The sequence below is a fragment of the Leguminivora glycinivorella genome, chromosome 5 (genome assembly GCF_023078275.1).
Source record: "Leguminivora glycinivorella isolate SPB_JAAS2020 chromosome 5, LegGlyc_1.1, whole genome shotgun sequence".
In the NCBI taxonomy this organism is placed as follows: Eukaryota; Metazoa; Arthropoda; class Insecta; order Lepidoptera; family Tortricidae; genus Leguminivora; species Leguminivora glycinivorella.
The window spans coordinates 7,304,538-7,318,285 of NC_062975.1; the positions used below are offsets into that span (position 1 = coordinate 7,304,538).

Here is a 13,748-nt window from a genome sequence, read left to right on the forward strand (position 1 = left end):
TCTGACATTCTAAGGTTGGCAACAATGTACCTATTTCATACAATATTTTAATTTTCTACGATGAAGTGATTGGTTTGTTAAGTTGGTAGCAATGTATTTACTGAACTGTAACAGCTATATCGTGCTACTGCTACTAAATGTTTTCAGGGTATAGACTAGATAGACTTGTCCTGACATCTTTTATGTAGGGTTTTAAAGTACTATGCACGACCTTGTAAGTCACGAATAACAGTACCTACGGGAGTAGAAAAAAGAAAAAAAAACGACAGAATATAACATAGGTCCACGAAATAGTCGAGACTTAGCATGGTACTAGACTGAATGGGCAAACGCTGGTCTTGAGTCCCATCGGAAGCATGAGCGTGTACCTAATATGAAAACACAATATATGACTAAAACCCTGGACGTTCAAACGTAAGGATCCATTTTGATTGTGCAAAAGATGCGCGAATTGGTTGCACTGAGAAGGAAGACGCATGAAATCCAATACCGACACTTAAAAAATATTTTTTTCCACTAATTGCCATATGGCGTGGATGCTGTAGGTTGTCATGGTATGGTTTCGGAAGTTATAGAGGTTCGCATGTTTGTTTTAGCTTTATTTTAATGATAGAACTGAGTTCCCCATATTTTACTTTGATTAATTACAAACCGTAACTTTCAATTGCTGTTACAGATAATACTAAGCCCTTTAGATAGTATTTACGGGCTAGACAGCCTATGAGACACAAGACTGGCCTAATCTATGACCCTATTTTCCCCTATATACAGAAAAACAGAAGTGCCGCGCTTCAGCCGTTCACTACAGACTTCTTGAGAACGTCTTGTAATCTATTCGTATACGGGGATCGTGTAAGAAGAGCCCCGATTCGAGCGTCAACTTTAGAGACCTCTCCCTAACGCCTTGCTTTCTATAGTTCAAACTTATCAAAGACTTGTTATAGGCTAAGAAAGCTTCCGAGAGTACTTACGTGCTAGACAATCTATCAGACACAGGGCTGGCTTGATCTGTGGCCTTCACTATGACCGTGTATCTCGACACTTTCTCTCGATCCAGCGGGGATCGTGTAAGAAGGGCCCCACTTCGGCCGTCTACTCTGAAGACCTCTTCCGAACGCTCTGTGTCAATGGAGTCGTTCGAGTCGTCTGATTGGTCGGCTGTCACGGACTCTATCGAGTATTCCACCTAAAACAAAACATTTTGTGAGATTTTAAGTAAATGATAGTGTAAAAGCACAGATTAATAATAATTTACTATGGTAGAAGATCAAAACTACTAAAAATAGCATGTTACTCTTCAAGGTCGCAATACTATGTGACTCATAAAAAACTCGTGTGTGAAAAATGTGGCAAATAAGATATTATGGCGGCTTTCGAAAAGTAACATAAATAATTGCTAGTGAATGGACAGTTTATTTATAATACATTAGTTACACAATAACACACTAATGAATAATGATTATTAACTACACAGATAAGTAATAATTGAAAAATAATAAGAACTTGGCTATGCCAAAATATTTTTGCAACTATTAAAACAAAAGACGCGCGCTTTGCGCTGGCCGCTGAGGCGTCCTTGATTTTCGGCCAGCACGCGACTGCCCGGTACTGCTATCAAACCTCGTTGGTGCTTAACACAAATGTTTTTCTGTATCCTTACACACACATAAGTTATAAGTATAGAAATATAGAGAGAGAGAGAGCACTTCGTCACGCAGGTTTTAATTTTTAATATTTCATATTTATAATATTCTATATTACCTCGGCATTTTTCCCGATATCCTGATCAGCCGCCTTCAGCGTCAGAACTGTTGTGCCGGGACTGGCGCCCTCTCTGACCGAGGCCTCGTACTGCTGCATCTCGAATACCGGCGCGTGGTCATTGCAGTCCAGAACGTTGATCTAGAAAGAACGTGGCACTTTAGTACAATATACTTTTTATTAGTATTATATTATAACTATTTTCCTGACGATTCATACAATCCCGGAATGAAAACAATTTATATTTAAATATTTTTCAAGAAGCTCCATAGAAAACTCCATACCTGCTATAAAAGCCGGCAAATTTTCGATCACTGGCTTGGCTTGACTTGCTTGGTTTAGTTGGTAGGAGTAGGAGTGATGAATGATGACTATCCTAAGCCGTTGGGTCGTATCCCAGACATCCCAGTATGTGCATTTATTTGTGTGATAAGAAGACGTAATAAGTTAAAAGGTAGGTAATTAAGTGAGAAAAATAACCAAGCAAAAATAAAGCGGATAGTGAAATGGACGGGACGAGCAACGCTTAAAAATTGCTTGTAATTAATTACTAATTTTAAGTTCTTTGTTAGACAACTCTTTTATTTGTTAGAAGCCCAGAGAACTGGCTTCGAGAAATTATCTTTTAAAATTAAAATTGGGAGTGTTTTAAAAATAAGCTGTTTTTTTGCTAGATGTAATAATGCTTGTAAAATTAAGCATTGATATACCTACTTATATGTATAAAGCCTAGAATACAAGCCTCCTCCCACCTCATAACATTTACGAAGTAAACGCGAATCATAGTTAGGTACACCAGTGTTTAAATGATTTAGAGAGAATATCGTAAATGTTTTATGTCTGTACCTGAATGCGAATACATGGCAGCATAATTATATGTCACCAGGAGTGTACATTTAAGACGATACAGGAGGGGTCAATTCGCCATATAAACGTTCTCGACTATTTCCTCCCTGGTTTTTGGAGATATTAGAACACTGATTTTTTCAACACAGATTATTATTATTTTTATCTGTGTCGGACCGTTTTGATTTTTTTGATATTCTTATTATTTTTAAAAACGCTAGAGCCCTCGAAAATTTCCAAAAACGGCCTTATTGATTACGGCGCAAAAAAGGAGGAAACAATCGAGAGTTAGAACCTCGATTTTAAAGATTTTTTTGAAATATCTTTTAACTGAGTTGTGAATGGACAATTTTTTTCGATAAATCTTGTTAATAACAATAACACTAGTATGTTTAATTAAAATTCCCAAATTGAAAGGGGGGCTCGTTTCCATTTTAGCATTTTCGCTCCTGTAGCGTCCTAATACCTATAAAATTCACGGAAGGAGTCTTCGATTACGAAAAACCATCTTCTTATTCAATAACACCATTGCAATAATGTCTAAAAGACGCTGGATTGTTAACCTTTAAATGTTATTAGTTAGGTTTGGTTATTTCCTTCACAGTGTAAATTAGTAAGCTACTAAATGCGCTTTATTTTGGATACACATGACATTTCTTTACGGGTACCATGTAACCACTAATTACAGGACATAACTTATTACCGAAGCTCGTAACTTTGAGTGCCCAGACGTATGGTCCTGGCAGGAAGCAACATTGTAGTTAATTTTTCCACCCATAAACCGGATAACTTCCTTTTTAGGATTTTTAAAGTACTCTAAACGAAGGGTGACCAACGGAAATATTACTCACTAAGTATAAGCCTCATAGTTATCACTGCATTCATTCATACATGATCCGAAAAAGGTTTGTAGTTCAGAAGGAACTACTAATTATTAAAATATTCAGTATCAAAATTAATAACAGAAAATACAATAAACGTACCAACAAAAAGTGTAGCGTCGTAGCAACTTGGCCTGTGTAGTGATCTTTCTGCCCAACTTGGCCTGTGTAGTGATCACCCTGACCGCGCATCCACCGTGGAAGAACATAAGGGGTTCAGTAGGGTCGATTTATAGTTACCAGACAAAGCGTTGTTGTCCCACTCCATGGCGGGAACGTATCAACCTGCGCCACAAGTCTGAAGTAGTGCACATCCATGTCGCTCCCTGTCCTGCTTGGCCTGTGTAGTGACGACCCCTGAGTGAGTCCATAGTGAATATGCTACCAAGACAAGTATGCTGCTTAAAAAGTTACCTGAAGCGTTGTAGTGCCACTCCTTGGCGGGAACGTATCATCTTGTGCCACAACTCTGAAGTAGTGCACATCTAGCCGCTCCCTGTCCAATTTTGCTTGAGTAGTGATGACCCCTGACCGTGCATCGACCGTGAACATGCCAGCCGATCGGGAGTCCAGCAGGCTGGACATGGAGTACGTCACTGGACTGTTTTCTGGGTCCCTGGTGAAATAAAAAGACAAATGAACATCTGAAAATCTTAATTGATCATTGACGATGGGTATTTTTCTCTAAAGTGCACCAATATAATTATGAGAATCTACCTATTTTGTATCCGACTTCCTTATACAATCCTTGTAGTAAAAAGCTCATGGTTTGAAGCGTGGTTTTTATTAAGAAAAGATTTTAGCCTTTTTATGGTTTAAGACTTTAAGTATACGTAGATCAGCACAGTGTAATACTTTTGTACTTAAGGACTACCTATCCACTTTTCACGGCAACTATTAAAATTTTTCACCAGCAGAAACACTTGAAAGATTACAATTATCAATATTAATGACTATGGAATTATTCCTTAGCTAATCCTACTGTTAATTATCTAAGTAGTCACTTAAACGGAATTCCGCACGCCTGTGACAATTAATTAAACACCTAATATTTGTCTGGTTCTTAATATTATAATTCTTGTTCGGTTTAACATGGGTACCTATAATATTGTCGTGATTTCACGTTATTTACATTAAGTATTTTAACTTAATTGTTAAAAGAGTTTTTAATAAAAAATATATAATTTAAAGTAGGTATATTTTCCGGTGCTCATAGCTAAATAATTTTTGATATAAAATAGGAATTTGAAGTATCAGAACATAATTATGCATTTTTCTTAGAGAGAAACATGTGTTAAATGTATATAGAAATTCTTACTCATTACCGAGTTCCAAGAAGAATATTGTACGGACAAATAGTAGTTGTTAATATTTACGCCCAAATAAATACGGTTGTAAACGATCGGTTCGCGAGTTTCACACGCTCTATATCTTTTCATGTTTAAATTACAATATTTACACTTCAACATGATAAATGTAGCTTGTCTGAACATCCCATAATCGCTTTATACTCTTTATAGGAGCATGTATTCATCATATGTTAATACGAGTGTTATGTGTGTGTGAATGTGGTCAAAACAATAGGCTACTTGCCTCGTAGTCAAAACAGCTTCTTTTTAAGAACTGTCAAAACGAATTTGAACGACTTGTTAGTATGGAATTTATATGAAATCGAATTGAGTGACGTCACGGTCAACTCAGTTACTTTATATATTCCTACCTGACTTATTAAATAGAAATTGGATTTAAAAATAACTTCTGTCCACGTTTTTCTTATAATTATCTGATGCTATTTCGTGCATGGTATAATAGTTATTTGTGGAATCTTGAGCGTTGCGAGGGTTTCAAGGCACGAAGGTTAAACAAACTATGCTACCGAGTGAAACACAACATTTTTCACCACAACAACACGAACAAAATACTGACTATAAAATATCAAACTAAATCAAATCCATCAATCTATCCAATATTTATGATTCAAAATCAACATTTATAGGTAAATTCTACCAGCAAGCTTAACACGTTACATCAAGTTAAAATTTGTATAATAGTTATTTGTTATACAAGGGGGCAAAGTTGTATTTTAACGCCGAGTGTGGAATTGAAAAACGAGCAAGTGAAAGGATTCTATAGTTGAACCACGAGCGAAGCGAGTGGTTCGAGAATAGAATCCTGAACTTGCGAGTTTTTTAACACACGAGAAGTAAAATATATTTGCACCCGAGTGTAACACAAAACTTTTCCGCTCACTATAGCGAGGAAAGTACAACGCAAAAAATGCGTTTAACACTGCTTCCAGTAGTTTCAGAGGTGGTAAATTATCTTTATTACTAGATTCACCTACTTTTATCAATTTTAAAGCAGTTGATTTGACTTTATTCAAGGTCAAATTACTTTACCCACTAGTGGATAAAATGCGTTTTTACAAAATTACTTTGCACTCTTGTGGATAAAATGCAATTTTGCTATCTGTTTTCGAATAACAAAGTAAGCCTTTACTAGTTGGTGTAGTGAAAAATATTTTATTTTTACTACAGTCAATTAAGTTCCCCATAGAGCGACATCGGGGCGTCATCAAAATGATAGCATAAAACACAACAAAACTTTATCCATAATGACATAAAAAGCTCTTTGTCGTAGTGCAAAAGAACATCATCATGGCTAATATACAATACAATACAAATACTCTTTATTGCACACCTCAATACACGAAACAACATAGCACGTATAAACAACAACTTAAGAGGTAAAACAAGAGACGGTCTTATCGCTAAAGTGCGATCTCTTCCAGACAACCTAGGTAGTGGAGAATTATAAATTTAACCTTGTTAGTAGGTGTACTAAATGTAGACTTAGAGGAAATCTAGCACAAACTATACTACGCAAAACAATATACTACACACATAAAAATAAAATACAATACATAAACATACAAATACATATATAAGTAAGTCTATCAAGGTATCATTGATCAATGATCAGATAAAAAGTGAAGCTTGAGAAGTATCTTAAAAGAATATGTACAGAAGCCTTTTATAATGATTACATAAATAGATTAAATCATATATAGGAGTTTAACCAACTTAGCTCCGCTCGTGACAAATCGTCAAAATAAATATTCACGCCGGCTCATTTATTGTGGCGTCCGTAGTTATGAGATATCACGATATAAGATTAGCCATGGCTATTTGTTTGGAAGACGAATATCCACATATTGTATTTACTATCTATGAGTATGTGGATGAAGAGCTAAATCATGTGTCACGGATTTAGACATAAGTACCTAATAATGTTTGTCAATGTTATTCAGCTTACTCTGAGCAGACACAAGAGCTGCAAAATTCCATGGAGAAATTGTGAATGAATTCATCGATAAATTCGCCATGCACTTTTGCAGCTGAGTTCATAAGACCTAAATTTATTCTAAAAGCTTAGGTATTAATATGTAGCACCTATCTGCGTAAACGGAATTCGCTTAATGGAATTCGCATTTTTTCATTATTATGAGAAAAAAGATTTAGATTTGCAACCTTTTAACCTGATTTTATTGCATACTTTTGAGAAAATGAATAAATAAATAAATAAATATTGGGGACACCTTACACAGATCAACTTAGCCCCAAACTAAGCAAAGCTTGTTTTATGGGTGCTAAGCGACGATATACATACGTAAATAGATACATACTTATATACAACATCCATGACTCAGGAACAAACATCTGTGCTCATCACACAAATAAATGCCCTTACCGGGATTCGAACCCAGGACCGCGGCTTAGCAGGTAGGGTCACTACCGACTGAGCCAGACCGGTCGTTAAATGAATAGTAAAATGTGACCAAAAATTTCGACTTTAAATACGCTATCGAACAAAGTACGTTACTAAACAAAACAGCATCACTGCTTACCTATAAAACAAACATTCGTTCACTTTAGCGTCTAGCAACATCTCCATAAAAATGTCATCTAGTACCTACAACGATTTTGTTTTCGCCTATTCATTCCTCGAAAATCGAAATGTGTAGCCCTATTCGAATCACTAAACTATTAGATAGCAATGACGTGTACATAAAATGTAGTGCGTCTTCATTACCGCCCCGCCCCCCATAATAGTTGTGGCATCCCCCTTTACTCACTCCAGAGCAATAACGTCACTTATAAAGATTATGGTGTGCGAATAATTTATGTGATTGTAGTGTATTTCCGCGCATGGGGAGCGAAGGAATCTGGCGTGGCATTCCAAAGTGGCATAGGATAACCATTATAGCGGTTGTGTAAGAGTTTAGATCTTTATTTTCTGATTTTTTTAAATTTTTTTTTTAGTGGAGATTTTTAGTGGTTTTTTATTTGAAAGGATTTTGGTGAACCCAATGACCAGCCCGCAATTTTGTAGGGAACGGATTCAGCATTGACCGATATTGGTACCTACCTACTTGAGTAAAATTTAGATGCTTATTTAAATGATTCCGTCTTTATAGCCAGTAGAAATAGTATATAGTAGTAGTAAAACAATTTATTGTACCAGAAATTAATACAACACACAAGAAAAAGAGCTTATCACTAGTACAAAGGCGAACTTATCCCTTTAAGGGATCTCTTCCAGTTAACCTTTGAGCAATAGAGTTTACAAGCCAATCTACAAGTGTAATTTAAGAGTCACTTCACATAGGGAAAATGTGGAATTCAAAGCCCATTGCTTTATGTACGATAACTAATGAGGATATTTTTCAAGAAATTGTATTTTAATTTCGGATAGTAGGTAGCTTAGGTACTGCACTAGAAGCAGGACCCTTTTTAGGCATGGAAAATCACAAATACTCGTTAAAGTCGATAACTTATGACTGGTTAAATACATCTTAAACTTCCCTTTGGGCTCAAGTTTTGATGGTTATTTTGAGACGAACACGCGCCACCGTTCGAAACGCAATGTAAATAGCACCTCAGATGAGAAGGGCATGTGACAGTGACAGAGTCAATTGACGTGAAAGGCATCTATCTCAGAGGGCTGCATTACAAATCGAGGATCAGTAACTTACATGCGACGTTTCGTTTAGTTCGATATGTTGGTGTTCCGATCCAATTTAAACTAATGCAGTTTGGAGATAAATTGAGGAGATTTTCAGTGGGGACGGGAGTAGGGAAACGTATGTTTCTTGTGTGTTATTGTTTTGTATTGTATCGGAAGCGGATCCATGGAGTTTCTACAACTTTTCTAGACCTCGTCGATTCAATGGTAGCTGAGCCTTTCGGCCGATACTTATTCTTAAACCAAAAGTCTACTTTGTTACCTTTCAGGTTTCTAATACTTCCGGTTATTACGATTTTTTCCGGTTACTGATCGACATGCATGATTTTCTCATAAGTATAACAATGCAGTCGATATGATAATGTTCACATTATATCTCCGCACAATATCAGAAAGTTGTTAACGCAAAGAATGCGTCCCACAGGCTAACAGCTATCATTATACGACGTAACACGGACAAAAACCACGTAGTCATCTGTATAAATTACTTTACCGTAGTCCGTGGTGCCACGGACATATACTAAGCAGATCATACACAATACACAACCAAGAAGTCCACGGTCAAATTGCAAGTCTGTAGATATTCCGTGCATTGGTTATTCAATACCCCCGGGTATCCAAACAGAGCAAAGCACGTCGCGAGGCAATTTCCTCGCACGGCAAACGTGCTATGTAGACGTACGTTGGCTGAAGCAGTGCTCGTGTTTTGCTCGGCCGTCTACATTGGACGTTTGCCGCGCGAGCACATTGCCTCGCGACGTGCCTCACTCTGTGTGGACCCGGCTAATTTTGTTGTGTTTTATTTACCTGCGACAACCATGGTCATAAGCAGAGTTCTTTAGGCTGAGATGAAGTTTTGTTTTTATGTTAATATTTAGTACTTCTGTCCGACTAGTAAGTCATTGACTACACTTCACCTTTAAATAATGCCTATTCCATGTTTTAGTTTATTATAAAAATCTAAGCTACCACTGTTCAAATAAATAAATTAATTAAGGGATTGTTGGTCTCAACCAAACACATTAAGTACCGGAATAGACTCTCAAAACTGTCAGTAAAAAAGTCGATTCGCTTTTTATATCATCCAGATATTAGCCATATATGTCTGTGGATGAGGCATTGTCTGCCGTCCCGGCTGGCTAGGACGTAAAACAGACGAGTTCATAAAAGCTCAATGAACCCCCACAATTAAGACAGATGGTTTATTACGGACCCTTTTATTTACGAGCCCTCTGATTAACAGGTTACATTAATAATGTGAATTTTATTTATGTAGCAGGTTTCAGTGGGTAGTTTAGGTATTTTTGTGTCTAACTAATGTACAGTCATAACCACCAAAAACATGTTACACAACAAATGCTGCAAAATATCTGACACCATATTTTTGGAAGAGCCTTAAGAGCGTGTAAATTAATTGTAAAATGGGTAAATCAAGAGCCGGAAAAAAGCGTTCCAAATTTATTTTTTCCACTTTGTTACCATTTTTCAAACACTTTGTACAGCGGTTACAAAGTGGAAAGCATGCAAAATAATAAAACATTTTGGGACCATTTTTTGTCTCTTGTTTTTGTCCTAAATCGAAAGTGCTCGTGATTCTGAGTAGGAAAAACATCAATTCAACCTACCTCAGAAAAAATATTTTTGGTGATTCTTCTCGAGAAAATGCCCATTTTTCCTTCGAAGAGTACCTAATATGTTATTTCTGGTGACTGTATAGAGTGTATAGTGATATAGGAAGAATAAGTGATAAGAAATGAGTCTACACTATCTTATGGTCGTAGTTACGGAAAAACTTTCCACGTGAAAATGTGATTGAAATTAACGACATTTGTTTTGATAAAAGGTTGAAACTATGCATGTGAGTTGGAACTTGGAACGTTATCGAGTAGCAAAATTATAGCTCAAAATAGAATAGAATAACATTTATTCGTGAACACAGGCAAGACAAAAATACACATAATAACAATAAGACAGAAAATAATGAAGTGCCACGAAATGGCCTCATCTCGGCGTGTTGCTGGTGACTTCCAGCACTGATCTTCCGATGAGACCATCAAGTGAGAAAGATTCACGGAGGGTAACAGACAAAAGAAATGCAAAACACATACAAGAAAAGTGGTCAAACAGTTAAAAAGAATAAATTGTGTCGCTTAACTTCAAACTTGATGGGTAAATCCATTCTGTTACAAGGTTCAAGGTTCTTTCAGATCATAATATAGTTTTAAGCAGAATGGATTTACCCAAGTTTGAAGTTAAGCTACACAATTATTCTGAAGAACAGAACAGACTCTTAAACAGAAATATATAATAGTGTAATATTACAACTTCAATATAAATCTCTAAGTCGTTTGATTTGTTAATAATCTGCATATCTGGAACGTAGTCTTATGTAAACTGTCTCACTTAGCGCAAAACACTGAATATTCAAACACTTGCCGCTCATATAAACGTATTCGAAATACAGCGAAAAGCAACTAGTGCCAATGCTAACTTCTGCGTTGCTGAGGAGTTGATTTTCAAAAATATAGCACAAACGCATTGACCCTTATTTTGTCTCTGCATAATGTTTTCGTTCGACAGAAAATATTTATTTTTATTTTCATTTCGAGCAAATTACGATAACGAGCTTTTCATCTTATGGTTATATCGTTTGGTACATCTGAAACTTAGGTAAAAATATGATAATTGGAATCTGATCCTAATGATTTACCTACTGGAAAACGAAAGTTAACGATTTACAGACGATACAGTGTGCGTAGCCGAATGGGACAAACGCTCTAGAAACGCTCACGAAACGAAACACTTGTAGATATATATCTCTATCGCTCTTGCATATTGGCGCGTCAGAGCCGGACTACCTTTCGCGGCGTTTCGTTTTCGTTTCGCGTCGCAGAAATGCCATTCGGCTAATTTACAATTACAAAAAATAAGTTTGAAAAAAAAATGTTAGCAAGATTTGTGTTAGTGTTGCTACCGTAACGGGTTCGTGTTTTGCTTCATTAGGGATCTTCATTCACGAGCAAACGCTATCTCAGATGTGGTTACTAAGCAACCACACCTTACGTTACGACCTGCGTGTACCTTCAGGAGTTAAATAGGTTCCTTTCATTTTGTTTAATGAAACTTTTCGAAACGGTAAGCCACAGAAACCGTTACTGAGGGAGCAATTCTGGCTTTGAAAATTGTTCAGTTGGGATAAATTTTTAGTTCAAATTTCCTAAATGGCTTTCAGCGCTCTTGGCTTCGTTAGGCTTAAAAATGCTCTGTGAATTTAGTAACAAAAGTCAGAACGTAGCCACTCACCGCTAGTATGTGGGTCGCTATAAGAGTGACTCACTTGGCGGGATTATTAAACTAGTCTAGTGTATTATAAAGAGTGAAATATCGTGTAAAAATGTATTGTTGTAAAACATGGAACACCGTCGAGCGTCCGAGCGTTGACATGGTTTTATTTTCGAGCTTATTTTCCTTCATTATTTTATGAGTCACAATTTTAATGTGGTGCACTTTAGTTGAGACTTTATTTGATGAATATGCTTTGAATAGTGGACTAGTGGAGACAGTTAAAAAAATAGGGGGAACACAAAAAATCAAAAAAGAATTCAGCATTCGAACCTACTATTCACCATACTAGTAGAACTATTTCTTGTCGAAAATGGAGTGTAGGAAAATCGATGGAATGATGGACTCACCTTGCTCTCACAGTGGTGACGACGACGCCAGTCGGTTGCTCCTCGGCCACCGAGGCCACGTACAGAGCCTGCTCGAAGTACGGCGACTGGTTCCGTAGCTCTCGCTTCACTCTCCTCGCGATATCAGTGTCATTCAACTCCTGGTGGTGGTAAACTATCTTCAGCCTATGGTCCGAATCCACAATGTTAGTCCGGTTACAGTTAAACGTAAACAGCACAGACACTTTCCACATAGGCTCCATTATGCACTCGTCGTTACGCGCCACCAGGTCACCCTGGCTATTCTCGATCACGAACCGAGGGTCACTAGCGTCCAAGAACTGAACGTTACACATTTTCTGCACTGTCCGTGGCAAGAATGCTGTCAGTGAATTCACGAACTGAGACTTCTTCAGGCATATACCTTGCCACCGATCTGTAGTCGGTATAGCGAAGCTGGCGTACGTTTCAGATATCCACTGCTTGGCTTCAGCTATTTTTACATCTATGGCCATGTCGAATGGTACAGCGAAATGAGATCTTTTCTTTCTACTTTTATTTCTACTAGCAAAGTCCTCGAACATAACGTTCGACCACGGGTAGGCCGTAGATAAAACATTGTATTGACTAGATATCAGCTCCTCTCCCTCTAGTAACCTCCAGTCTATATCTTCTGGATAAGCCACTGCTCTTTTGTCTCTCGTGACCGTTTCATCTTCGTACTGTAAAGCGGAGTCACTCTGATCGTAGACTCGATCGAAATCGATGTCGTACAGCTCAGCATGCCTTCGACTACAATCTTCACCTGTGACTAGGATTCTGACAGGCAAACTGTAGTAGTCGATGTCACGGATTCTTTCGGAAGTGGAGTCGACGTAAAAAGTGAAGAGGTTAGGGTAGAGGACGCCATCGCACCGCAGCCTCTTGCGGAGCGTGACGAGGCCGGTTGTGCGGTTGACGCGGAGCACGTGGTGCACGAAGTTGGCGGTGCGGTGCACGTCGATGGTGTAGACGCGCTCGGAGCCGAGCTTGTAGACGGCGGCGTCGAGCACGACGTGGCCGGCGGGCGCGGAGTCGGGCACGAGCACGAGGTAGGCGCGCGCGGCCGCCAGCAGCGCGCCCAGCGCGACCAGCGTGCGCCAGCTGCCCATCGCGGCTCCGCTCACCTGCAGCCCCGCCGCCTCACACAGCTACCGCTCTCGCTCCCCATCCTGAAACAATACAACACGTGCATTTAGAAAACTCATCATCACATCCGATAATTTCTTATCTCTAAAGCTTTCTCTTGTAAGTAGTAAAAATAACAAAGTAGCAGCCCTTGGTCTTCGACTTGTTTCTAGAAATATATTTGTTCGAGCAATCCTATATCCATACTAATATTATAAATGAGAAAGTGTGTGTGTCTGTTTGTTTGTCCGTCTTTCACGGCAAAACGGAGCGACGAATTGACGTGATTTTTTAAGTGGAGATAGTTGGAGGGATGGAGTGACATAGGCTACTTTTGTTTCTTTCTAACGCGTGCGAAGCCGCGGGCAAAAGCTAGTATATAATAATAACATTCATA

General features: G+C 38.1%; 1 protein-coding gene across 1 annotated transcript in view; it reads right to left on the reverse strand.

The window, feature by feature from the left end:
• LOC125226081 (protocadherin-like wing polarity protein stan) overlaps positions 1-13,389 on the reverse strand; it is a 74,232-nt gene extending 60,843 nt beyond the window's left edge. The window contains 4 exon segments of the mRNA XM_048129932.1: positions 972-1,186; positions 1,762-1,902; positions 3,903-4,104; positions 12,206-13,389. Of these exon segments, the coding sequence (XP_047985889.1) occupies positions 972-1,186; positions 1,762-1,902; positions 3,903-4,104; positions 12,206-13,335 (1,688 nt within the window). The 5' untranslated portion in view covers positions 13,336-13,389.
• Between the last annotated feature and the right edge of the window lie 359 nt (positions 13,390-13,748).